Raw genomic sequence first — 24,255 nt, 5'->3', positions numbered from 1 at the left:
AACCTGGATCTCATGCTGATTCGTACCCAGATCCATTCTCCAGAGGAAACCATGGGAGTGTTCAGCATCTGAGTTAAATTTGAAAGGTGTGAGGATGATAGAACAATGTCAGAATTCAAGTATGGGTAATGCTGACATCCGCAGCCTGGGTGCAGTTTCACATGATTGGCGATCAGCCCTATCCAGACAGGACAGCCTCGTCCTAATGATAAACCAGGGGAAAACAGGGCAGCCACTGGAGACAGCTCTAAGTCCCAGCAGAGTGGAGGCCATACCTGTCAGCACTATACTTGAAGCTGGGTAGAGAGAGCCCGTGCCACAAGGGTTCTGCTGTACAGAGGGGGCACCCCCATCCATTGGCACAGACTCAGAACCTCCAGGAGTGACACAGAAGTGGACCATGCAGGAGAAATAAGGTCAGCACTCAGTTCTGGGACTCAGTGATTTGCTCTCTCTTCCCTGGTGAGGAGGACCTTGAAGGTCAGGAGACATTTGCTGTGGTGGTGGATAGTCTGGCACTGAGGCAGGAGAAGGGAGAGCTGCTAGAGTCACTTAGGAGCAGAACAGCCTAGTAGTTTTTGGTGGACTGTGGTGCCAGACAGCCTGAGTTCCAGTCCTGGCCTGTGACTTACTCACTCATTGGCCATGTGCCTCAGACAAATTATCTGCCTCCTGTGCGTCAGTTTCCTTGTCTGTAAAAAGGATTTGTTAATAGTATATATGGTTTATTTAAGGATTAAACATGTCAATATATGGTTTATTGGAATAACCTTGACCAGGCCGCCTTCCCTGTGGCCTCCGGAGTGAGCTTTTTGAGGCACAGATCTGATAGTGTGTCTTCCCTCGATAATGCAAATAAATTGATGCCAAAATGATGGGGCCAAAGTATGGAGTTCAGAGCCAGGGACTGGTGAGCCAAGGAACTGAGGGGACAGCAGGAAAGCCAGCAGCATCTGGGTAAATGCCAGGACAGGGTTTCCTGCCCACGCCGGCCCCTGCATATCCTCCCTGACAGAGAAGACAGTAACGCCGGCCCCAGCATATCCTCCTGTGTGGTAGAGAAGTGAACCATCTCTGAGTCGGGGCGCATGCTGGGAGGATCCCTGCTCTGAAAGGAAGGTCCAAAATCCATCTCAACCCTTCATGGCCTCCCAGCAGTTTTTACCAGACCCAGCAGGGTGACCAGGACTTGGATCTCATGCTTTGAATGGCCTATCCATATGTCCCCGTGATTTCCCACCTAGAATATTTTCAGGCAAGTGCACAGGTGCCACTTTGTGCTGACCTCCTGAGAAGCCCACCTTGTCCAGTGATAGCAGTGACCCCTTAGCCCCTCTGCAGCCTGGGAACACCCTGCAGTCAGGACCTGGCTGTGCAGTTGCGGGTGGGGACAGTAGGTAGAGCTGCCTTACCCACCTTTAAGGTTCACCTAAAGAGCCCAGTTGCATCATGCAGGCCAGTCCCAGACGCTCACGTGCATAACCTTTTGTCTTCGTAGCTGATGACTGCAAACAGCTCATCAAGTTGCCCAAAGTGAAATGCTTACGCAACAATGAGCGGCAAGGTAGGCCTTGGGTGTGAGTAGTGCGGGGCGGGGGGCATGGGGCGTGGGCGTGTGAGTTTGGGAGCTCCAGGTGAATGCTGGGGGCTCCTCCCTGATCATTTGTCTCTGGCTGCAGGTCTGGTCCGGTCCCGGATTCGGGGTGCTGACATTGCCCAGGGCACCACTCTGACTTTCCTCGACAGCCACTGTGAGGTGAATAGGGACTGGCTCCAACCGCTGCTGCACAGGGTCAAAGAGGTGAGCGGGGCTGCAGGCAGAGCTGGGGCTCCGGCCCCGGGTGTCACCAGCCTCAGGTGTCTCCGGCCTTCTCAAGCACATCAGCTCACACATGCCCCCAGTTTGTCTGAGAGGTGGGGGGACAGACTCCCACCCTCATTGTAAAGGTGAAAGTGGAGCAGCCTGCCCGAGGTCACATAGCAGCCCACAGCAAACAAGGACCAGGACATGTGACCAGCACTGTCGCCCGCCACAGGCCTGCACTTGGGGTTGCTGGCAGCTGTTACACGACACATGTAGCGTCATGGGCAAAGGAACCGCCCAGAACTGTTTATACTGGCGAGCAGCAGGCTCCAGGAAGGGAGCCCTTATGAGTGCCTTTTGTAGGAAGGAGCCAGCAGACTCAACCAGGCTTTAACCCCGGTTCTGGAGGCCTCTGTCTTACTTTTTCCCCAGCACGTATCACCCTTACCCAAAGGCTGCACCAGGCAGGCAGGCTGGATACTAAGAGACCCGAGTGCCTCAACTCTGCCCATAAATCACTCTGAAATTCTGTGTGCATCTTTTCTTTATGTCCCAGTTACACCTCTAGAAAGTAAACCCCAGATTTGCTTTTTCCCATCATTACGTTATTTTCTGAAAAACCCACCCCCTGCTGATCTACAGAATACATGGCCTCTATCTTGCCCATTACTCTTCCCCAGTTGCTGATGCACACTGCTGTTCTCTGAATTAGGTCAGGTGTTTTAACATACCCCTTTCACAGATGGGGAAGCAGTCTTGGGCAATTATATTACTTGGTGTGATGTTCTTTAGCTGGTGCTGCCAGGACCGTCCCTGTGCTGTGGTTATTTCCTGCTCACCCTTCATGGTAGCTACTTTACTCCCTGCATAACTCTACAGTGTTAAGGGGAGGGAAGAATCAAGGCACATAAACTGCTTAGAAGAGAACTAGCAAATCCTTACAATGCCATTCTTTCTAGTAAGAGAGCCTCGGCAGGTTTACAGAGTCCTCACACATGGTCAGAGATGTTCAGTCCCATCGGTGACCACTTTCCCTGAGGATGGGAGGGCTCCTCCACTTAGGCCTATTTAGGAAAATCCCCTCTGCCCCCAGCAAAGAGGTCTGGATCGAGAAATACTAAGCGTGAATCGATTATTTAGTTGAAGGGTTTTTTTTTCTGGCACTCAAGTGTGCCCCTCCTTCTGTGCTCCTGTCTATAGCAGCAGCAAGGCTGGGCCACTCCTTGTCCTTGAACGTGCCTCCGACGTCCCCACTGTTCCTGCTCTGACCGGGCCCTTCCTTTCCTGGCTGCTGCCTTTTCAGCTCCACAAGCCTATTCCCTTCAACCCACATCTCTGCTCCTCTAGGAACCCTTTCCTGACTGTGTGGCCAGCAGGCATCACTCCTGGCAATACTTATCCCCTGGGTTCAAGAGGTTTAGTTCTCTATCTCCCTTAACAGATTACAAACCCAGTGGGGGCCCTGATACCTCCTTGGGCTGGTCTGCCTCTCATCAACTAGTGTTTGGAATGTCAGTAAGAGGCAGATGCCATGGGAAGGTGGTAAGGTTGGACTAGGAGGAAAGCTCCCTCGCTTCCCACTCCTAAATTAATTAACAGACATGTACTGAGCAACTATTTGGTGCCTGAGGGTAGAAAAGGTTGTGAAAGGGATCCACACCCTGCTCCCTGCTTAGTAAGACCCAGCAAATCCCTGTGTACTGGGCCACATTGGTGTGCAAATGAGCTCCAGCAAAGGGGAAGCACAGTGACCACAGGTAGAAGCCATAAGAAAACTCTCATAAGGACATTCTTTGAGAGAAATGCAGAGAACACTTTGGCACCTCTTGGTTACTTAAGAAACCATTCCCCAGTAGGAACCTTTACGGCCTAGGAGTTGCTGGCACCACCCTAGGGGCAGCTAAATCACTCTGCTGTCATTCATGCCTGGGATTAAAAGGAAACTGCAGTTCATTTAGCAACAGCTAAGGGTTAAGGATGTAGAATTAGAACTAACATTTGGAGTCTAGGAATGCTTAGCAGGGGAGAGGAGGGGATTGGAGACAGTGGCTCTGTCTACAGGGGATTTTGTAAGGAAGAGCCACCGTGTTCCCTACCTACACTGAAGTCATATGGGGTATTAAAAGAGTGGATTTGAAACCCAGGAATGTAGTGTAAAGGAAAACTTCCTGGCAGGGGACAGAGGAGGCTGGGACCTCTCGTTTTCCATTACAAAAGTGATCCATGGTCATGTAGACATCTGGAAAATAAAGAGCTGTAGAATAAAAAAACGAATCAAAATTCTACCATTTAAAGACATCCATTGTTAACATTTCTTTGCATTGAGGATCTTTTTCCATTTGCAGAAAGTGTCTTTTTTACATAGTGGTAATCACACTGTATTTATATAATTTTGTATTCTGCTTTTTTCTCTCAATGTTATACATACACATTTTCTAAGCAGTGTTTCTAAGGTAACTTACCCCTTGCCCAGAATCACGGAAGTGTTGTAGGGTAAACAGTCACGACATTGTCTCTAAGAAAGAAATGAAGGACTGTGGTCCAGGGCAGGCCCAGGGCCCACCCAGCAGTGCCACCCCTTTTCTCTTGCCACCCCCACCACACCCGCCCAGGTTGTTGGCCAGTACCCTGGAGCTCAAGTTCTAGGCACTCCCTATCATTCCAGGTTGGGGCTGCTGGGCCAGGGTGTGGTCAGGGCTCAGACTTGACCGCGAGAGCTCTCTGCCCAGAGCTATGCCCAGACCTCTCTAGGGACAACCATGACAGTGGTACACTAGTCCCCAAGGCCTCTGCCCCTAGACTGGCTTTTTTAAGAGTGTATATGTGTTCTGTTATAAAATATATACAACAACCATTTTAACCATTTGAAAGTGGGCAATTCAATGATGGTAGTATGTTCATGGGGTTGTGTAATCCTTATCACAACATAATTCTAAACCATTTTCATCACTCTGAAAGGAAACCTGATACACATTAGCAGTTTCTCCTCATTCCCCACCCCTCTCTGCCTCTGGCTGTCTGTCTCTATGGATTTGCCTGTTCTGGACCCTTAATATGAATGGAACTATATAATGTGACTTTTAGATCCTGGCTTATTTTAGCATGTTTGTGTAGCATGTACCAGTATTCCTCTTTCTGGCTGAGTAATACTCCATGGTAAGTATGTACCACATTTTGTTTACCATTCATCTGCTAATGAACATTTGACTTCTTTCTACCTTTACACTATTGTGGATAGTGCTGCCAGAAACATTTTTGTGTACGGGGGGGTTTTTGTTGTTGTAGCTGAGTACTTATTTTCAATTCTTTAGAGTATGTATGGAGGAACTGAATAGTTGGGTCATATGGTAATTTTATGTTTAATCCGTAGAGGCCTCCATGATGATTTTGTCCTTATAAAATAAATCTTCCTCCAATATCTGCAAACCACAAGGCAAAATAAAATGTGGGTTGTTCACTCCGGCCACAGATGCCACAGAAGCTGTGCAGAGCTTCTACCCCCAGGCCTGCATTACAAAGGCAGCTTTTGCATTAAGGCAGCCTTGCTTTCCTTGGGAACCTGCAAAGCCCTCTCCATCCCAGTGGCTCTGAGTCCATCTCAGAAGCACTCTCTGAGAAATGTTCTCATTTTTGCCTCTATGGGCAGACCAACCTACTGGTCAGTTGGACAGTCTTCAGCTCCTTTAATGCCTGCCTGCTGCCAGACACATCTCAGGGAGTTATGCAGCCCCAAGATTGAGCTCAGCCTACCAAGCTAAGTGAGTTGGTCTACTACATTGCCTGAACTAAAGCTTTCATAGCAAAGAGGTGAGACAAACCCTGGAGCCATGGTCCAGCTCTGCCCCCTGAAGGACTACTGTGGGCTCATGGCCTGTAGCAGTTTTTGTTAAGACCCTGACTCTTGGGGCAGAGACAAGATGGCTGACTGAAGCCAGCTTTCCACAGAGGCTCCCGTCCAGAAGGAGAGTTAAAGGACAGAAATTTAGCAAGTAACCTGATGGATTAGAGCTGCACCAAGAGAGAAGGTTGAAGAACACACATCAACCCCCCTGAGGTGAGATGCAACCCCAAGGATACAAACAAAAGGTACAAAATCCATCACCAAGGGGACGGGAGTCCCCTCCCCGATGAGAACGGCTCGGAGTGCCCCACAAACAAATGGGCAGAGTTCAAAGGTCCTCCCACTCACTTCATGGGAGAGACCCTCTAAAAACTGGACCTACCTCCCCTACTAGGGTGCCACGGCGTTCTCCTGCCAGGCATAAAACTGTATAGAACTGTATATAATCTCTACCTGAAATTCTGAGCTCCCAGCACTCCCCTCCACTCTCAGTCTGAAGTCTGGAGGCCTGTCCCCCAGGAGTCCAGAATCTTGGGTGATTTCTCGAGGGGTGTGGACAGGGCCTAGACTGCAGCTGGTCAGTGCTGATTCTGCGGCACGGGAGTGAGGAGAGGACAGTCGGCTGAGAGGGTACCACACCAGAGCGGCGGTGCCCTGAGGAGCAAAGCAGCAGCCGTTTTTGGCAATAATAGGGTTCACTCCTGGATGTTCTGAAGCCACAACCTCTGTCTCCCTGGGGAAACAGAGGAGGCCGAGCATCTTCTCAGGTGGCAACCACCGCGAAACAGTTCTGGGACGGAGACACAGGCCCCATGAGTAAAGGGTTTGCCTGAGGCGGTATCAGCCTGGGTGGAGCATGGTGACTAGAAATGCATGTGCAGAGGCGGGAAGTTCCCAGGGCAGGGCTGACCAGAGGACTGCTTTACTGAGCCTAAGAAGCACTCGGCCCTCAGGGGATCGTCAGCCTATAGACAAAGGAATGCAGGAGGCTAGAACTGACATCTAACCGAATACAAACCTGCAGGAGCAAAGACAGGGCCTGAGACGCAGGCTCTGGGAACTCAAAACAGCTTCTCTTTTGCAGGGGAATTTAGCAGAGTCAGAAACAAACTCCCCACAAAGTTGTTCTGTTCTGTTCTGTCAATAACATCAATATCAATCAGGGGCGGGGCTGGAACTGAGTGAACACCCCCCCAGCCTCCATCAGGCCTCACCTCCCCCTACTGGATAGAGGCAGAGCACAGTGGCCTGGATGAGCAGAAATAGATTTCCTTGTGATTCAGGCAGGTGCAAACACCTGAATTATCTGTTCACTAGAGGCAACTGGGTCACAGCCCTGCAGGGCTATCAGTGACAGAGGTGCAAGGTGGGGAAGGAGGCATCAACCTTCCCAGACTAATCTATTTGCTGGGTGGGTCCTCCTGACTTCACGGAGCACCGGAGCAAGCCATGTCCGAGTTTTCACTAGACTCCTGCAATCCAGTTGCCAGAGACCTTTGAAACTCTCCCACCTGAGACAAGTGCTGACTGAGACAAGTGCTGACTGGACCTTTTGAACTGAGCCAAATGCCCAAGGATAATTCAGGTGGTGCCCTGGGTGTGTGGTTGTAGGAAGGTTTGATTTTCCTTTTCCAATTGTTGCCTGGGGGGGGCGGGGAGGGGCGTGGGGTGACTTAATTGCTGGTATTTCTCCACAGTTGAGACTTCAACCCAGAGTAACTGTTTCACTAGGGTCAGACAGAGACCAGCTGAAAACAAGACAGAACCACTTAGCCCCACTGCACCAACAGGTCCCCAGTTTCTCAGGCCATAGCACTGTACAGGTCCTCAACAAAGCTCCAGGGGAAAAATCAAATGGTGTAAAACAATCATTGGGTGGAATCAGTGGAAAAACTCTGGTAACATGAATAACCAGAATAGATCAACCCCCCCAAAGAAAGATATGGCATATGTAACTGAAGATCCTATTCATAAACAGCTGACCGAGATATGGAAAATCGAATTCAGAATTTGGATTGCAAACAAGATTAATAGAATGGAGGAAAATTTGGAATTAGAAATTCGAGGAGCAATTCAAAACTTGGAATTAGAAATTTGAGGAGAAATTCAAAAGCCGTCTCAAGAATTTAGCGAATTTAAAGACAAAACCACCAAAGATTTGGACCCACTGAAGCAAGAATTTGCAGCCCTCAAAGATCTGAAAAATATAGTAGAATCCCTCAGTAACAGAGTGGAGCAAGCAGAAGAAAGGATTTCTGACATTGAAGACAAAGCCATTGAATGCTCCCAAACTCTCAAAGAGGAAGAGAAATGGAGAGAAAAAACTCTCAGAGAGCTCTGGGATAATTCTAAGAAGGCTAATATCCACCTCATTGGAATCCCCAAAAGTGATGAAGTGGCCTCACAAGGCACAGAGGCCCTTCTCCATGAAATTATGAAAGAGAATTTTCCAGACATGCCAAGAGATTCTGAATTCAGGTAGCAGACATTTTGAGAACCCCAGCACGACTCAATCCCAATAAGACATCCCCCAGGCATATCATAATTAACTTCACTAAAGTTAATATGAAGGAGAAAATTCTGAAAGCAGAAATTCATTAAATACGAAGGGAAGAATATTAGAATGACTGCAGATCTCTCTGCTGAAACTTTTCAAGTCAGAAGAGGGTGGTCATTGACTTTTAATCTCCTAAAGCAAAATAACTTTTTTTTTTTGTAGAGACAGAATCTCACCTTATGGCCCTCGGTAGAGTGCCGTGGCCTCACAAGGCTCACAGCAACCTCCAACTCCTGGGCTTAAGCGAATCTCTTGCCTCAGCCTCCCGAGTAGCTGGGACTACAGGCGCCCACCACAACGCCCAGCTATTTTTTGGTTGCAGTTTGGCCGGGGCCGGGTTTGAACCCACCACCCTTGGTATATGGGGCCGGCGCCTTACCGACTGAGCCACAGGCACTGCCCTAAAGCAAAATAACTTTTAACCCCAGATCCTGTATCCATATAAACTGAGTTTCATTTATGATGGAGAAATTAAATACTTTAATGACATTCATATGTTGAAGAAATTTGCCATAACCAAACCAGCTCTTCAGGATATTCTCAGACCTATCCTCCATACTGACCAGCCCGATCTTCTACTACAAATGTAAACTCACTCAGAAACTTTTGATAGAACTCCAACTTCCAGAGTGGCAAAAGGATTAAAAATGTCCACTGGACTTTCAAAAAACTCGATACCCAAAATATTACCAGACTTATCAATATTCTCCATTAATGTGAACGGCTTAAACTGTCCTCTAAAGAGGCCCAGGTTAGCTGACTGGATACAAAAACTCAGGCCAGATATTTGCTGCATACAAGAATCACATCTTACCTTAAAAGAGAAATATAGACTCAGGGTGAAAGGATGGTCATCCATATTTCAGGCAAATGGTAATCAGAAAAAAGTGGGTGTTGCATTTTATTTGCAGATACAATAGGCTTTAAACCAACAAAAGTAAGAAAGGACAAGAACGGTCACTTCATATTTGTTAAGAGTAATACTCACTATGATGAGATCTCAATTATTAATATCTATGCACCCAACCAGAATGCACCTCAATTTATAAAAGAAACTCTAACAGACATGAGCAACTTGATTTCCTCCAGCTCCATAATATTCAGAGATTTCAACACTCCTTTGCAGTGTTGGATAGATCCTCCAATAAGAAGCTGAGCAAAGAAATTTTAGATTTAAACCTAACCGTCCAACATTTGGATTTAGCAGACATCACAGAACATTTTATCCCAACAAAACTGAATACATATACTTCTCATCAGCCCATGGAATATACTCCAAAATCGATCACATTTAGGTCACAAGTCTAACCTCAGGAAATTTAAAGGAATAGAAATTATTCCTTGCATCTTCTCGGACCACCATGGAATAAAAGTTGAACTCAGTAACAACAGGAATCTGCATACTCATACAAAAACATGGAAGTTCAATAACCTTATGCTGAATGATAGCTAGGTCAGAGATGAGATTAAGAAGGAAATTGCCAAATTTTTGGAACAAAATGACAATGAAGACAGGAACTATCAGAACCTCTGGGATACTGCAAAGGGAGTCCTAAGAGGGAAATTTATAGCACTGCAAGCCTTCCTCAAGAGAATGGAAGGAGAGGAAGTTAACAACTTAATGGGACATCTCAAGCAACTGGAAAAGGAAGAACATTCCAACCCCAAACCCAGTAGAAGAAAAGAAATAACCAAAATTAGAGCAGAATTAAATGAAATTGAAAACAAAAGAATTATACAACAGATGAATAAATCAAAAAGTTGGTTTTTTGAAATGGTCAATGAAATAAATAAACCTTTGGCTAACCTAACCAAAAAAAAAAAGAGTAAAATCTCTAATCTCATCAATCAGAAACAACAAAGACGAAATAACAACAGACTCCTCAGAAATTCAAAAAGTCCTTAATGAATATTACAAGAAACTTTATTCTCAAAAATATGAAAATCTGAAGGAAATTGACCAATACTTCGAATCACTTCACCTTCCAAGACTTATCCAGAATCAAGTGGAAATGTTGAACAGGCCAATATCAAGTTTTGAAATAGCATCAGCCATACAAAATCTCCCTAAAATGAAAAGCCCGGGACCAGATGGCTTAACGTCAGAATTCTACCAAACCTTTAAAGAGGAACTAGTACTTATATTACTCAACCTATTCCAAAATGTAGAAAAAGAAGGAAGACTACCTAACACGTTCTATGAAGCAAACATCACCCTGATCCCCAAACCAGGAAAGGACCTAACAAGAAAAGAAAATTATAGACCAATATTACTAATGAATATAAATGCAAAAATATTCAATAAGATCCTAACAAACAGAATCCAGCAACACATCAAACAAATTATACATCATGACCAAGTCGGTTTTATCCCAGGGTCTCAAGGCTGGTTCAATATCCGTAAATCTAAAAGTATAATTCAGCACATAAACAAATTAAAAAACGAAGACCAGAAAAAGCTTTTGATAATATAACAGCATCCCTTCATGATCAGAACACTTAAGAAAATTGGTATAGAAGGGACATTCCTTAAACTGATAGAGGCCATCTACAGCAAACCCACAGCCAATATCATATTGAATGGAGTCAAATTGAAATCATTTCCACTCAGATCAGGAACCAGACAAGACTGCCCATTGTCTCCACTGCTCTTTAACATTGTAATGGAAGTTTTAGCCACCGCAATTAGGGAAGAAAAGGCGATCAAGGGTATCCATATAGGGTCAGAAGAGATCAAACTTTCGCTCTTCACAGATGATATGATTGTATATCTGGAAAACACCAGGGATTCTACTACAAAACTCTTAGAAGTGATCAAGGAATACAGCAGTGTCTCAGGTTACAAAATCAACATTCGTAAATTGGTAGCCTTTATATATACCAACAATAGTCAAGCTGAAAAAAACAGTTAAGGACTCTATTCACAGTAGTGCCAAAGAAGATGAAATATTTGGGAGTTTATCTAACAAGGGATGTGAAAGATCTCTATAAAGAGAACTATGAAACTCTAAGAAAAGAAATAGCTGTAAATGTTAACAAATGGAAAAACATACCATGCCCATGGAAAACATACCATGCCCATGGGTGGGAAGAATCAACATTGTGAAAATGTCCATACTACCCAAAGCAATATATAATTTTAATGCAATCCCCATTAAAGCTCCACTGTCATACTTTAAAGATCTTGAAAAAACAATACTTTGTTTTATATGGAATCAGAAAAATCCTCGAATAGCCAAGATATTACTCAGAAATAAAAACAAAGCAGGAAGAATCACGCTACCAGACCTCAGACTATACTACAAATCAATAGTGATCAAAACAGCATGGTATTGGCACAAAAACAGAGAAGTAGATGTCTGGAACAGAATAGAGAACCAAGAGATGAATCCAGCTACTTACTGTTATTTGATCTTTGACAAGCCAATTAAAAACATTCAGTGGGGAAAAGATTCCCTATTCAACAAATGGTGCTGAGTGAACCGGCTGGCAACCTGTAGAAGATTGAAACTGGACCCACATCTTTCACCATTAACTAAGATAGACTCTCACTGGATTAAAGATTTAAACTTAAGACATGAAATTATAAAAATACTAGAAGAGAGTGCAGGGAAAACCCTTGAAGAAATCAGTCTGGGCGAGTATTTTATGAGGAGGACCTCTCCCGCCCCCCCTCCCCAGCAATTGAAGCAGCTTCAAAAATACACTACTGGGACCTGATCAAACTAAAAAAGCTTCTGCATAGCCAAGAACACAGTAAGCAAAGCAAGCAAACAGCCCTCAGAATAGGAGAAGATATTTACAGGTTATGTCTCCGACAAAGGTTTAATAACCAGAATCCACAGAGAACTCAAACATATAGGCAAGAAAAGAACAAGTGATCCCATCACAGGCTGGGCAAGGGACTTGAAGAGAAACTTCTCTGAAGAAGACAGGTGCACAGCCTACAGACATATGAAAAAATGGTCATCAACTTTAATCATCAGAGAAATGCAAATCAAAACTACTTTGAGATATCATCTAACTCCAGTAACATTAGCCCATATCACAAAATCCCAAGACCAGAGATGTTGGCGTGGATGTGGAGAAAAGGGAACACTTATACACTGCTGGTGTGACTGCAAATTAATACATTCCTTTTGGAAAGATGTTTCGAGAACACTTAGAGATCTAAAAATAGATCTGCCATTCAATCCTATAATTCCTCTACTAGGTATATACCCAGAAGAACAAAAATCTCATCATAACAAAGATATTTGTACCAGAATGTTTATTGCAGCCCAATTCATAATTGCTAAGTCATGGAAAAAGCCCAAGTGCCCATCGATCCATGAATGGATTAATAAATTGTGGTATATGTACACCATGGAATATTATGCAGTCTTAAAGAAAGATGGAGACTTTACCTCTTTCATGTTTACATGGATGGAGCTGGAACATATTCTTCTTCGTAAAGTATCTCAAGAATGGAAGAAAAAGTATCCAATGTACTCAGCCCTACTATGAAACTAATTTATGGCTTTCACATGAAAGCTATAACCCAGTTATAACCTAAGAATAGGGGGAATGGGAGGAGGGAGGGGGGAGAATGGGCAGAGGGAGGGTGATTGGTGGGATTACACCTGCGGTGCATCTTACAAGGATACATGTGAAACTTAGTAAATGTAGAATATAAATGTCTTAACACAATAACTAAGGAAATGCCAGGAAGTCTATGTTAACCAGTGTGATGAAAATGTGTCAAACAGTCTATAAAACCAGTGTATGGTGCCCCATGATCGCATTAATGTACACAGCTATGATTTAACAATAATAAAAAAAAAAAGACCCTGACTCTTTTGCTCACAGTGACCTCAAACTCTTGGGCTCGAGGGATCTTCTTGCTTCAGCTTCCCTAGTAGCTGGGGACTACAGGTGTCCACTACCACACCTGGCTAGTTTTCCTATTTTTAGTCTCGCTGTTGGTCAGGCTGGTCTTAAACTCCTGAGCTCAAGCAATCCACTGCTTCAGCCTCCCAAAGTGTTAGGATTATAGGGATCACCCAACCTACCTGGCCCTCTAAACTGGCCTGGAGGGAGGGGAAGGGAGGGGAGAGCGTGTGTGACTCTTCTAATGACTTCAAACAGTTCCTCTGGAACAGCCCTTTGGGGATAGGGAGTGTGAGCATGTGTCAGCCTTTGTATGTCTTGTTAGAGTAGAACATGATTTGATCTTGTGAGTGGAAGTAGAAATTTTAAGCTGTAATTGGAGTTTGGGATTTTCAAAAATAGAAAGAGATAAGGAAGAGGCTGGGCTTGAGCTGTCACGAGCTGTCCTCAGCTGGTATTTTCCACATTGAATCCCCTCCCCCAATTTCCCTTTCCTTCCTTTCAGTTACAGGAAGACACTTGAAACAAGCCCCACGTTGGGTTTTTTTCCAACATAGGCTTCTCTTTCCCCCCTCCTATGTATGTATTTCTTTACTTGAAGAAAAGATTTTAAGAAATCCCAATCCCTGTAGCACGTGGTAAATTGTATGAATAGTAGCTTACATATTCCTCCGAGACTGCTCGCCTGCTGTCCTCTCTTTCTCCTCACAATAGCCCTATGAGAGAGGTAGGGAAGTTTTAAGAATAACAATCCATCTTCACCTTAGAGATGAATGGAGTCCCACAGAGTGTGCCGGTTTGTGTAAGGTCGCATGTGTTCTAGATGGCAGAACCCGAACAGGAACCCCGGTGTCCTGTCACCTTTTCCTTGGCCCCCCTTCCCTCCGGGCCAGTTCAGAGGCCCAGGCTGCATGTCTACACCTGCATCAGAAATCACTTCACCTGTCCTCACCTTCCCTGGACTGTGAAGTCTTATTCCTCTTTGTCCCTGCCACAACTACACCACAGCAGGTGCTCAGGGACGCTGGGTGACTACAGGAATGGAGGTCTCGTGGAGCTTTCTGATTGCCCATTCCTGGTGTGATTTTAATTACATGAGTCAGTGGAGAGACAGGAGGCACAGCAGCTGGATGACCATGGCCAGGGGCTGGTGCGTGTAGCCTCTGTTGTTGCTCCTGGGGAGGGCTGGATGGGGTGGGATAAGGGTAGGGGCTTCCATCTATGTGGGGAGGAGAGAACAGGGGCTGTGGTCCAAGACCCACCAGGATTACACCAGCTGCCTGCTTGAGCTAAGCATGGTCCCAGCTTTCAAGATACAGTCTGCTGGGGTACGAGGCAGGGAGCTCCAGGGGTCTGAGTATTTGTATTGGGAACGCCTCCATCCCCAAGCCTGCAGGAGGCAAGGCCATCTTGTTCAGCTGCAGCCTGCTGGCTGGCAGTGCCCACTGTGTCCTCAGAGGGAGTTAATAGACGTCCGCTTCAGGCCAGCACAGATTGAACACCTGCTGCCCACCAGGCTCAGGGCTAGGGCTGAGGGATACATAAGTGGCTCAGAGAAGTCGTGCTCTAGCTTCCATGTCTCATTCTTAAAGCCCCCTGCAGCCCTTTGCAAGGTCTTGGCTCCATGCACATTTGGCCCCAGACATCCTCACTGCCTGTCTGGTCTCTGTGACTGTCAACTAAGCACATGCCACAGACACATTGTCACAGGTCAGAATCCTCAGAGCTTGCAAGGGAGGATACCAGAGCTATCGCAGGCCTGGGGGTAGAAGCTGTGCATGGCTTCTGGGGTGTCTGTGGCCAGAGTGAGTGACCCACATTTTATTTTGCCTTGTGGTTTACAGATATTGGAGGAAGATTTATTTTAAAGTCAAAACAGGATTGCAGTCCAGGGGTCCCCAGGACCACCCTTAGATTCAATCATTTGCTTGAAGCTCTGAGAGCTCAGCAGAACTGTTGTAAATGTGGTTTATTACAGTGAAAGGACACAGATCAAAATCCACGGGGAGAGTCCTGGCATGAGCCTGCACTTGTCTTCTCCTGGTGTGTTGTATGGAGAGCACTTCCTTCTCTCACCAAGGCTGCAAGGCAACATGCATGGAGCGTTACCAACCAGGAAAGCTCTCCAGACCTTGGTATCTGTGGTTTTTGTTGGGGGTCAGTCCCATAGACAATGCTGACCACTCTCATGGTCTCCAGGCCTCTCCAGAAGTCAAGTTCAGTGAGCACTGCGTGGACCAAGGCCCTCATCATAAATCACATTGTTCACATAGACTATCTGGGGTAGCCCACAGCTCCCAGGGAAACAAAGACACTCTTCTAGGCTTTCAAAGGGTTCAGAGGTTATTTCCCAGCAAAGGCCAAACATATCTTTCAGCTCAGTTAATCCTTTACTCATAAGAGTCATAGGACTCAGAACCCTGCAGAGGCCTTAACACTCAAAGAAGAGGCAAAGGGAAGACTTTGTCAGACTTGCTAGAAAATGTCCATAAGCATCTGAGAACATTTTAGCATTCCAGGGACAGTTGTGTACATGTGTGAGGGTGTGTGCACAGGCATCTGTGTGGGTGGTGGTGTTTGTGTGCCTGTAGTGTGTATCTACACACAGACACACAATGACAGTGGCCCAAGAAGAGCCCCAGAGGAACCGTGGCAGCTGGGCAGGTGCAGGGCCGACTGTGAATGAGCATCTGTGACATCCCAGAGGTAGAAGCAATGCGTAGAAAATGAGCCTTCCTTTCCACATGGGCCAACTGGTTTTCAGAGCCACCTTGTTACTGTCAGAATGAGTCACATGTGGGAGGCTAAGGGCCAAATTAAGTCTGTGAACGTAAAATCAGGCACTCAGTGAATCTGGAGCTTAAAATAAGGAGACAACCTCATTCGGGGGAAAGATTGAAGCAGGAAATTAAATGGCTTCAAGGAGAAACAGAGGTTCCTGCCTGTGTCGGCCAAAAGGTGGTTGGTGCAGAGGACTGGTTCCCAGAGGCCTGCTGGCTTTTTGGCCCTGGTCCCAGGCTGCCTGAGTCCCATTTAGCTGTCCAGGAGTCTCCATGTTCACAGCTCCTTGACCCCATCCTGCAGGGGGAGGGTGGGTATAGTTTCCCCCACTGCACACCAAGTATAGGGGTACTCGCCTGGAATTAGAAAATGTGAAAAATATGTGTACAGTGCCTTGATGGCCCCCAAGAGCTGATGACTTGGACTTGCATGTTTTGAAAATGTTTTCTGGATGATTTTTATGCCTGCAGGTAGGGTGACATGGGGGAGGTAGGAAGTGATGAGGCTGGAAAGCTAGAGGCAGGCCTATTGTGATGATGGTCTTGGGTGTCAGACTAAGTGTTTGCACATTATCTTAGAGGCAATTGACATTTTTGCATTTGAGTAGCAGAGTCAAATTTGCAAATTGGAAAGAAAACTTTGGTGCCCAAAGTTTTAGAATGAAAGGAGAAGAAAAGGAGGTGGGTGGGGTTGGGTTTAGGAGTCCGTTGCACTCCCCAGGCATGAGGGCTGGAAGAGAGGCAGGATGAATTTGAAAGAGCGATTTTAGAGTTAGAACCAGCAGGGCTTCATCTGGTTGCTGAGCCAAGAGAAGCTTTTCCATTAATGCTGGGGGAAGGAGGAGAAATAGGATGACTATGTTTATAGAAATGGGGAACTTAAGGAGAGCAGCATTTGAGGGAGAAGAGGATGAAGCCACCATTCAAGGGCGGAGTGGAATGCACATGGAGGTGGCCAGTGGCTCAAAGAATTGAGTCTGGAAACCAGGGGGGAAGGCAGGGCCTGGCACAGATTGATGAGAATCTGCCTACAGGATGTCCAACCTGCAGCCCATGGGGCTTCATGCTATTTTGGTGGGGACTTTTTTTGCTTGTATGTGGTGTCATATATCACAGAAAGTATGCGCAGACCTTTTTTTGCTCATCAGCTTTCATTAGTGTTTGTATATTTAATGTGCGGCCCAAGACAGTTCTTCTTCCAATGTGTGGCAGAGGGAAAAAAAGTCTGGACATCACTGGAGAGAGCGGCTGAAGTTGGCAGTCCTGGAGATGCTGTCTGTCAACTTGTCAGTGAGCCAGTCCTGGAATAAAACTGAGAGTTTCCCTGGGGGGGTGTGGCTTTGCTTCTTAGGGCTGCAGGCTTGGGGCCATCTTCCCAGCCTGGGGCCCACAGGGGGAGGCCTTCCCGGTGTCCCCTCTTCAGTGCAGAGTGCTCCCCAGCCAGCCTGTAGCATGTCTGCACCATTCTCTGGCCCCTGTGGTGGACAGGGCCCCAACAGTCAAGGAAAGGCTCTTGGCATTTAGGCATCGGAGCTAGAGAGGTCCCAGTATCGAGGGCCCTGTTTTATAGATGATAAAATTAAGATTCAGAGATACAGGGCTTAGTTGAGTTTATAGAACCTGTCTCTGGCACCACCAGGGAGGCCTTCAGTCTCCCCGACTCCCAGCAGGGTCCTCCCCTTGGGCTGAGCATGGCCTGTTGCCTTCCAGGACTACACGCGGGTGGTATGCCCTGTCATCGACATCATCAACCTGGACACCTTCGCTTACATCGAGTCTGCCTCAGAGCTCCGAGGAGGTGAGTGGGGCTGATGCCACCTCCCCAGCAGGGAAAATGAGGGGAAACTCTTGGTGGCTGGTCTGGAACTCCCAGCCTGCCTCCTGTGATATAATTAGCTCCAGCGTGACTCTTACACCAGAACTGTGGACGGGAGGGTGGGACAGGATGCTCTTAGCTCCTGGAATCCTGGCTGTAAGACAGGGCTCACTCCAGAGCCTGCAAACATGACCAGAGCAAAGATTCCCTGGCTGCAAGGGGCCCACATTGTTGTGCCCCCTAATCCTAGAGACTCACCCCAGCTCTCTGCCCAGAGTTGTTGAGGTAATGCAAGTAGTCGAGGGGCCTCTCACAAACCTGCTCACACCTTCCAGAAACGCAGGGCCAAGAGCCACCTTCCTTGACTCTGCATTCTGTCGTCCCTGGCCATACCCTGGGCCCTTTATCCTCTGCCCTTTCCTCCTGACCGTTTCCAGCAGAGAATATGCAGAGAGGGAGCAGGAGGTAGAGAAGGAAGTGGGCTGGGAGAGGAGCTCTGGCATCCGGGCTGCTGGTCAGCCCAGGTGAGACCTATATCCCAGGCCAGCTGCTCAGGAAAGTCAGTTGCCTTCATGCCCTTCTGGAGAAGCTCTGCGGTACCTCTGAGAGGCCAAATCAAGTGGGTCAGTGCTGTGTTTCAGGGTTTGACTGGAGCCTCCATTTCCAATGGGAGCAGCTTTCACCAGAGCAGAAGGCTCGGCGCCTGGACCCCACGGAGCCCATTAGGTAAGTAGGAAGCATCATGCAAGGTGAGTGGGCAGATCCATCCCCACTGGGGCCTTCCCTCTGTCATGTGGTACAGGAAAGCACTCCATACTAGACAGCAAAGGACTGGGCAGCGTAGAAGGGAGTCCAGCGTCTCCCCAGGTGTGCTTCCCTGGCCCTTAGCATCCATGTGGCCCACATGGATGCTAAGAGGGAGGGGCCTTTTCCAGGCCACCTCTACTTTTAGGAGGAAACTTCTAGCTAGGGGTTGGGGACCTGGTGGAGACCCATGCTGAGGAGTGTCATCCACCCTCACGTGTGCCATGGTGGACCTGTGCTTCCTGCTACTATGGGCAGGTTCTATGTAGGCCTCTGGTGAGAGAAGGATGGGCCTTTGGGGCCAGGAGCAGAGATCTTGGGTCTTGTGTGTCAGGATTTGGTCCAGGAAGGTCGAGTCAGCCACTGCTGTAACTGGAGGTCAAAATCAAGGCACAGCCACTGTTGCAAATTAATAAGTACCTCTGCCCCTTCTGTGTGAGAATGTGACAGTGGGTGGCATGGACTCCGGTTGCTTTCCTGAGTGTAGGTGGCTTTGTCCTGACTCACATTCTCTCTTCCAGGCCCCTGGTGACCCACAGCACATGGTAGCAGGGGCCTGGCACTCATGTAAGGGCTCCAACATGGAATAGAGCATTGCAGCCGCCCCATGGGGACCCTGCAGTATCAGCATCAAGAGTGTATGGCCTTCATGTCCTAAGGCTGAACAGTAAACTTATCCCAGGACTAAAATGTCTCAGTCCAGAGACTTAGAGGTGCCCAGGACTATTTAAGGGTATCTCTGTGTCTCTCGTGCTGCCGCGTAGTAAATGTACGATCATCTTCACTGAACTGACTTAAGTCAAACTGCAAACCACGTGAAGAGCTATGAAAGGGGATGCTAATGGTGACACTGCAGATGGGTGTCTCATTCATTCATCTTCCTGCCGTCCCTCTGCAGAGAGGCTGAGAGGGCGACTGGCTAGCTGGCCCTGGGCAGTGTCCTTTCTCTCTAAAAGCAGAGGAGGAGTTTTTCCTGTGCTGAGTCCTACGCAGCTTACATCGGCTCCTCAGCCTCTTGCTGTGGCAGTGCATGGCACAGCCATGGGCACAGCACTACTTGTCCAGACACCTCAAAGGAGTGGACCAGGTCAAGGTCAAGGTGGTGATGCTGGGTTTCCCTGTCTCTGTCTCAGTGATGGTGTTCTTAGCACAGGTTGTCTTGTGAGATATCTCTGCTCATAGAGCAAGCGTTTCCTGGGAAGAGGCCAGTTCTCAGAGACCAGCAGGGTGTGATAGCACCAGGAGTCCTCAGTGTCTGCTTGGCTTTCCCATGGTTGTTTGTTCAATGTGGGAGAAAATTCCCTTTATCTGCTGGGCCCACTTAATGGGGGCCCAGTCCCGAGGGTTTTTCCACCAAACCTGCTGCTAAGTCTCCCCGACACCCGTCCTTGTACTCACTGGAATATTTGCTTGGATTCTGCCCCCTCACCTTCTCCCCTCCCAGACCCTTTCCTTTCCAGGCACTTCTCTGGCATCTCTCACAGTCATCCAGGCAGGGGAGGCTGGGGTAGGGCCCCGAGAAGAGGAAACAAAGTTCTCTAGGGCTGCCGTAACAATGCACTACACACGGGTGGCTTACGCAGCCAACACACACATCCCGTCTCTTGGTTCTGGAGGTCAGACATCTGAAATAGGGTGTCTGAAATCCATTCTAGGCTTATCTTCTTGGTCTGGAGGTGGCCGTGTCCTCCCTGTGTCTCCCCACATCATCAATGCATCTCTGTGTCCAAATTTCCCTTGTTTAAAAGGACAGCAGTTATATTGGACTAGTGCCCACACTAATGACCTCATTTTAACTTGGTGGCCTCTGTAAAGACCCAATCTGTAAATAAGGCCACATTCTGATACACTGGGAGCTGAGAAGGGGGCACAACTCAACATGTAACACAGAGGCAAAAAGGGGAAGAGGAGAAAGAGCCAGTTTCAGGAGCAAGATGTTCTGCCAGTGGGTACTGCCTCAGCCCTTCTCTCTGCCCTGTTAGTGGCCACCCTCCCTGCCCCCAGTAACAGAGCTCCCAGGAGAGCCATGTTGGCCAGGACCCATGGCTGAGGCTGGCAGAGGCTCCCAGGTCATCAGATCAGCTAGAGCCCTGAGCGAGAGCCTCACCCCACAGGAGGTGTGCTGATGAGTGAGTGGCCTGTCTGCAAGGTCAGGCAATTTATTGTCAAAGGGGAAAGCCTTGGAGCTTGTTCTTGTTTTAGATAACTAGAAAATGTATTGGTCCTTCTGAGGAGGAACAAGAAAATGGCCCTGAATTCCAGACTCCTGGGGCAGAAGAGTTCGAGGGTAATCTCCCTGCTATAACTGGTGCTTCTCTTTCTCTTCCAAATGCACAGGACTCCGATCATAGCTGGAGGGCTCTTTGTGATCGACAAAGCATGGTTCGATTATCTGGGGAAATATGATATGGACATGGACATCTGGGGTGGGGAGAACTTCGGTGAGTCCCTGTCCTATTCATCCTGAACTATATCATTCTGTACGCCCTGGGGTTTGGAGTAGGGATCCAGCACCAAGCTGTAGGAACTCATGCGTGCCTGGGAGGAGGGCCTGGAGATGGTGGGTGAGTTGGTCTTTTGGGGGAAGGCCGGTGGGGCACCACAGGAACAGTTGTTGGAGGGGGTGGTAACAAGGGAATTGCTCTGTGGGGCCACATGGATGCTAAGGGCCAGGGAAGCACACCCGGGGAGACTGCTGGGGGAAAGATGAGATGCCACAGCCAGGAAGACCAAAGAGGAGTGCCAAGTCCAAGGGGCTAGGCGTGGGTTGCACTAGGAGCACTGCAGCTAGGAATTAGGAGTTGGAAGGAGACTAGAAAGAGAAGAGAATGAGAAACAGGAACAACAGTGACATCCCTTAATATCCATTAACATCCCTTGGCTGCTGTGAGTATGGCACTCAGCACTGGGTAATGAGGAGGGTCTGGCTTAACTACTCAGGACACTTAATTACTATGGTGTCGTTTAGTGGGAGAGAGGCTGGGTTGCAGGGCCCAAGGCATTTCAGATGGCCAGGTATGGCCATAGTGGTACAGAGCTGAGAAACAGCCCAGTCAGAAAGATGCATTCTATCTAGCTAGTGACACTTAAGTGATCCTAATTTCCCTTGTGTATTAAAAGTGTAACTACAGGATAATAATCCTACTTCTTTGGGTTGTTGTGAAAATCACCTGAGGTAAGTGTGAGACTCCTGGCACACGTGGACATGGTAAATGTTAGTTTCCTCCACAGGTGAGACCTGAGAGGTAGCTGGAATAGAAGCCTCACAAGGGCGTGGATTTGATTCTGTTTCGTTCCTGGCTACCTGCAGTGCCCACCCAGTGTAGTGCCTGCCGCATGTCAGGGCCTTCCCCTCTCTGAGAGACTCATGTTTGGCCTGGGCTCTCCCGCCTGTGGCACAGGCCAGGAGAGTGATCCACGCACCGTCTGGCATTGAGCAGGGATCCCGTGCACTGTCTGCTGTCATTGTTTTCTCCTGTTCCTGCCTCCAGAAAGTTTTATGGCTTTCTTCCTCAGTCACTAAGAGTTATTTCCTGGAAATTTATGGCTTCTGGCCTGACCCACGGCATCTGTTCTGGGCAGTGTAGAGAAATGCATGAGCAAAGTCGGGCTCCTGCCACACAGGGGCCAGACTGGAAGCTCAGCAAACAATAGACTAACACTCCATCACCCCAACCAAACCCATGAACCCGGTCCATGAAAGCCTTCTGGAACATGTCAGGGGGTTGTTGGTGGGGGATTTGAGGCCAGATCTGCCTGCCCCAGCCCAGGAGAAGTTGAAGCCAGGTAGATTCTTGGGGTTCTCAGTGGAGCAGAGATTTTGTTCTTACTGGGCAGAGCCAGTTGTTAAGTCCTGGCGACCCCGGTTCCTCTGAGCAATATTTTCTAACATTTCTTTTGCCCATCAGATGATTCCTTTCTACAGCACTTTCGGTAGACAGCAGCCATCCAATCTTTGCTCAAATGCTACTTTTAATGATGTACTCACAGTTTCACAGTTTAGCACATTCTGTCGTAGAGAATTTTTTTTGTTGGACTGTTAGAAAATCTTCTAAATCAAATCCTGGCTCCCCCCAGCTTCTGTCTGTCAGGTTCATTCTGCCTTTCTGCACTGCACAAAGTGAGCATGATTCTTCTCCCACATGGCAGTCCCATTTGGATTCCGCCAGCACGTTATTTTCAACAGTGGCACAGTCTGGTCCATTTTGGTACTGGTGGCAGTACCTCTCCTTACAGCAATGTTAACACACATCTGCTCAAATCAAGTAGCAATCACATCTAGCAGGCTTCCAAGTCTTTTGGCATTAACAAGGGCTGATTGGAATAGAGAAGTTGGGAAGGGTGCTGGGAAGTGTGGGTGAGACATTTACAATGCATCACGAAATTTTTTAAACCATAAAACAAGCACTGCCAACAGCTATCACAGGAAACACTTCATTTTCCCCACCCCAACACTCCATTATGTTGTAGCCAGCTAACAGCCTTTCGAAAGCCATTTCTGGATGGATGGGGGTGTGTGTATATTAGCATTGTATATGCCAGAAAACGCAGTGCTTTCCAATGGCGGCTATGTCACGTGGGCAGCCTTGCATCTGCAGGTGGGGATGACAAGGCACTAAGAACCTGGAGGCAGATGCAAAAGAGAGTCCAGTCAGATTGAAGATGGGAGATTTCAATGGAGTTTGTGAGTGGTGCTCCAGCTGCAAAGGACAGATGGCGCTAAGGAGTGAGGGAAACTGCCCAGCTTCAGGGTGTGGCAGGAGGTGCTTCCTATCCCCCAAATCCTAAAGACCCACCGCCCTTAATCACTCACACCCATCCCCTTCTCTCCATCACTACCAACTGTCCTGATTCATTTCCCATTCTGCTCTACTACAGAAGCTGACCTCCCACTCTCCTGCCAACATGCTCTTTCTGAAATGCAGATCTTCTCACCCCTGCCAGGCCTGGCATCTGCAGTGGCTCCTCTTGTACAAAGCAGGCCCTCCTCCTCATGTGTCCCACCCATGGCCTTGCACCTCCTCTCTAGCCTCATCAGTCTCCTCCTGCCTCCAGCCTCCAGTCCAGAGGTCCTGAACAGAACCACCCACACTTAATATGCCCAACCCTCTACAATGACCGGGCCTCCCATCTCCACCCGAGGCTGACCACAGCAGAAGCTGACTTCCTCCCACGTTGCAGTCCTGGGGCCACCTCCTCTATAAGGAGGACACCTGGCCCACCCTTCCTACCTCCTTCCCTTACACTGCACCCCCAGCACCGTGTTCCCTTCTCTGTCATTGCACTGAGCCCTCTTACACATCTGTCTGTTTATGTGTCTATGCCTGCTGCCCAGCCTCCTGCCAAACCTGGAACTCCTCAATAGCAAGGCCATTCATCCACCTTCTTGTTCTTGAGGCCACAAAAGTAGAAACTGCTCACTAAATGTGTGTTCAGAAAGTCAAAAGCTGAATGGGAAGGGGGAAAAAGGGCAACATGATACAATATATGAGGCTCCCTTTAAAATAGGTCTCATTGCATTAACTGGAGCCCATGATTAAAGGTTCCCTTTAAACATGAGAACAAGATCAGCAGTGGCAGAGACAGCTTGCCTTTCCAAAAAGTAGAATTTCTGTGAATTCTAGATGCGTTCACGTATGTGGTATTGACTTTATGTCACAGCACAAAAATACATAGGTTGTTAGGGAAGAGTCCAGCCAGGATGACCTTGACCTGCTCCATCATATGCAGCTCCTGCCCTACCCCATCTTGGTTTTTATCTGTTAGATGCAGCCATGGTCGATG

General features: G+C 47.8%; 1 protein-coding gene across 2 annotated transcripts in view; it reads left to right on the top strand.

Moving 5' to 3' along the window:
- Window positions 1-24,255, top strand: part of GALNT14 (polypeptide N-acetylgalactosaminyltransferase 14) — a 232,321-nt gene that overhangs the window by 182,815 nt on the left and 25,251 nt on the right. For both annotated transcript variants that reach the window (XM_053588156.1, XM_053588157.1), the window contains exons 5-9: window positions 1,499-1,564; window positions 1,680-1,801; window positions 17,562-17,649; window positions 18,309-18,393; window positions 20,809-20,912. In XM_053588156.1, the coding sequence (XP_053444131.1) occupies window positions 1,499-1,564; window positions 1,680-1,801; window positions 17,562-17,649; window positions 18,309-18,393; window positions 20,809-20,912 (465 nt within the window). The remainder of the gene's footprint in view (window positions 1-1,498; window positions 1,565-1,679; window positions 1,802-17,561; window positions 17,650-18,308; window positions 18,394-20,808; window positions 20,913-24,255) is intronic.

This window comes from Nycticebus coucang, chromosome 4 (assembly GCF_027406575.1).
Source record: "Nycticebus coucang isolate mNycCou1 chromosome 4, mNycCou1.pri, whole genome shotgun sequence".
NCBI classification, from domain to species: Eukaryota; Metazoa; Chordata; class Mammalia; order Primates; family Lorisidae; genus Nycticebus; species Nycticebus coucang.
The sequence above is the reverse complement of the archived record's forward strand: the minus strand, read 5'-3'. Positions and strand labels throughout refer to the sequence as shown.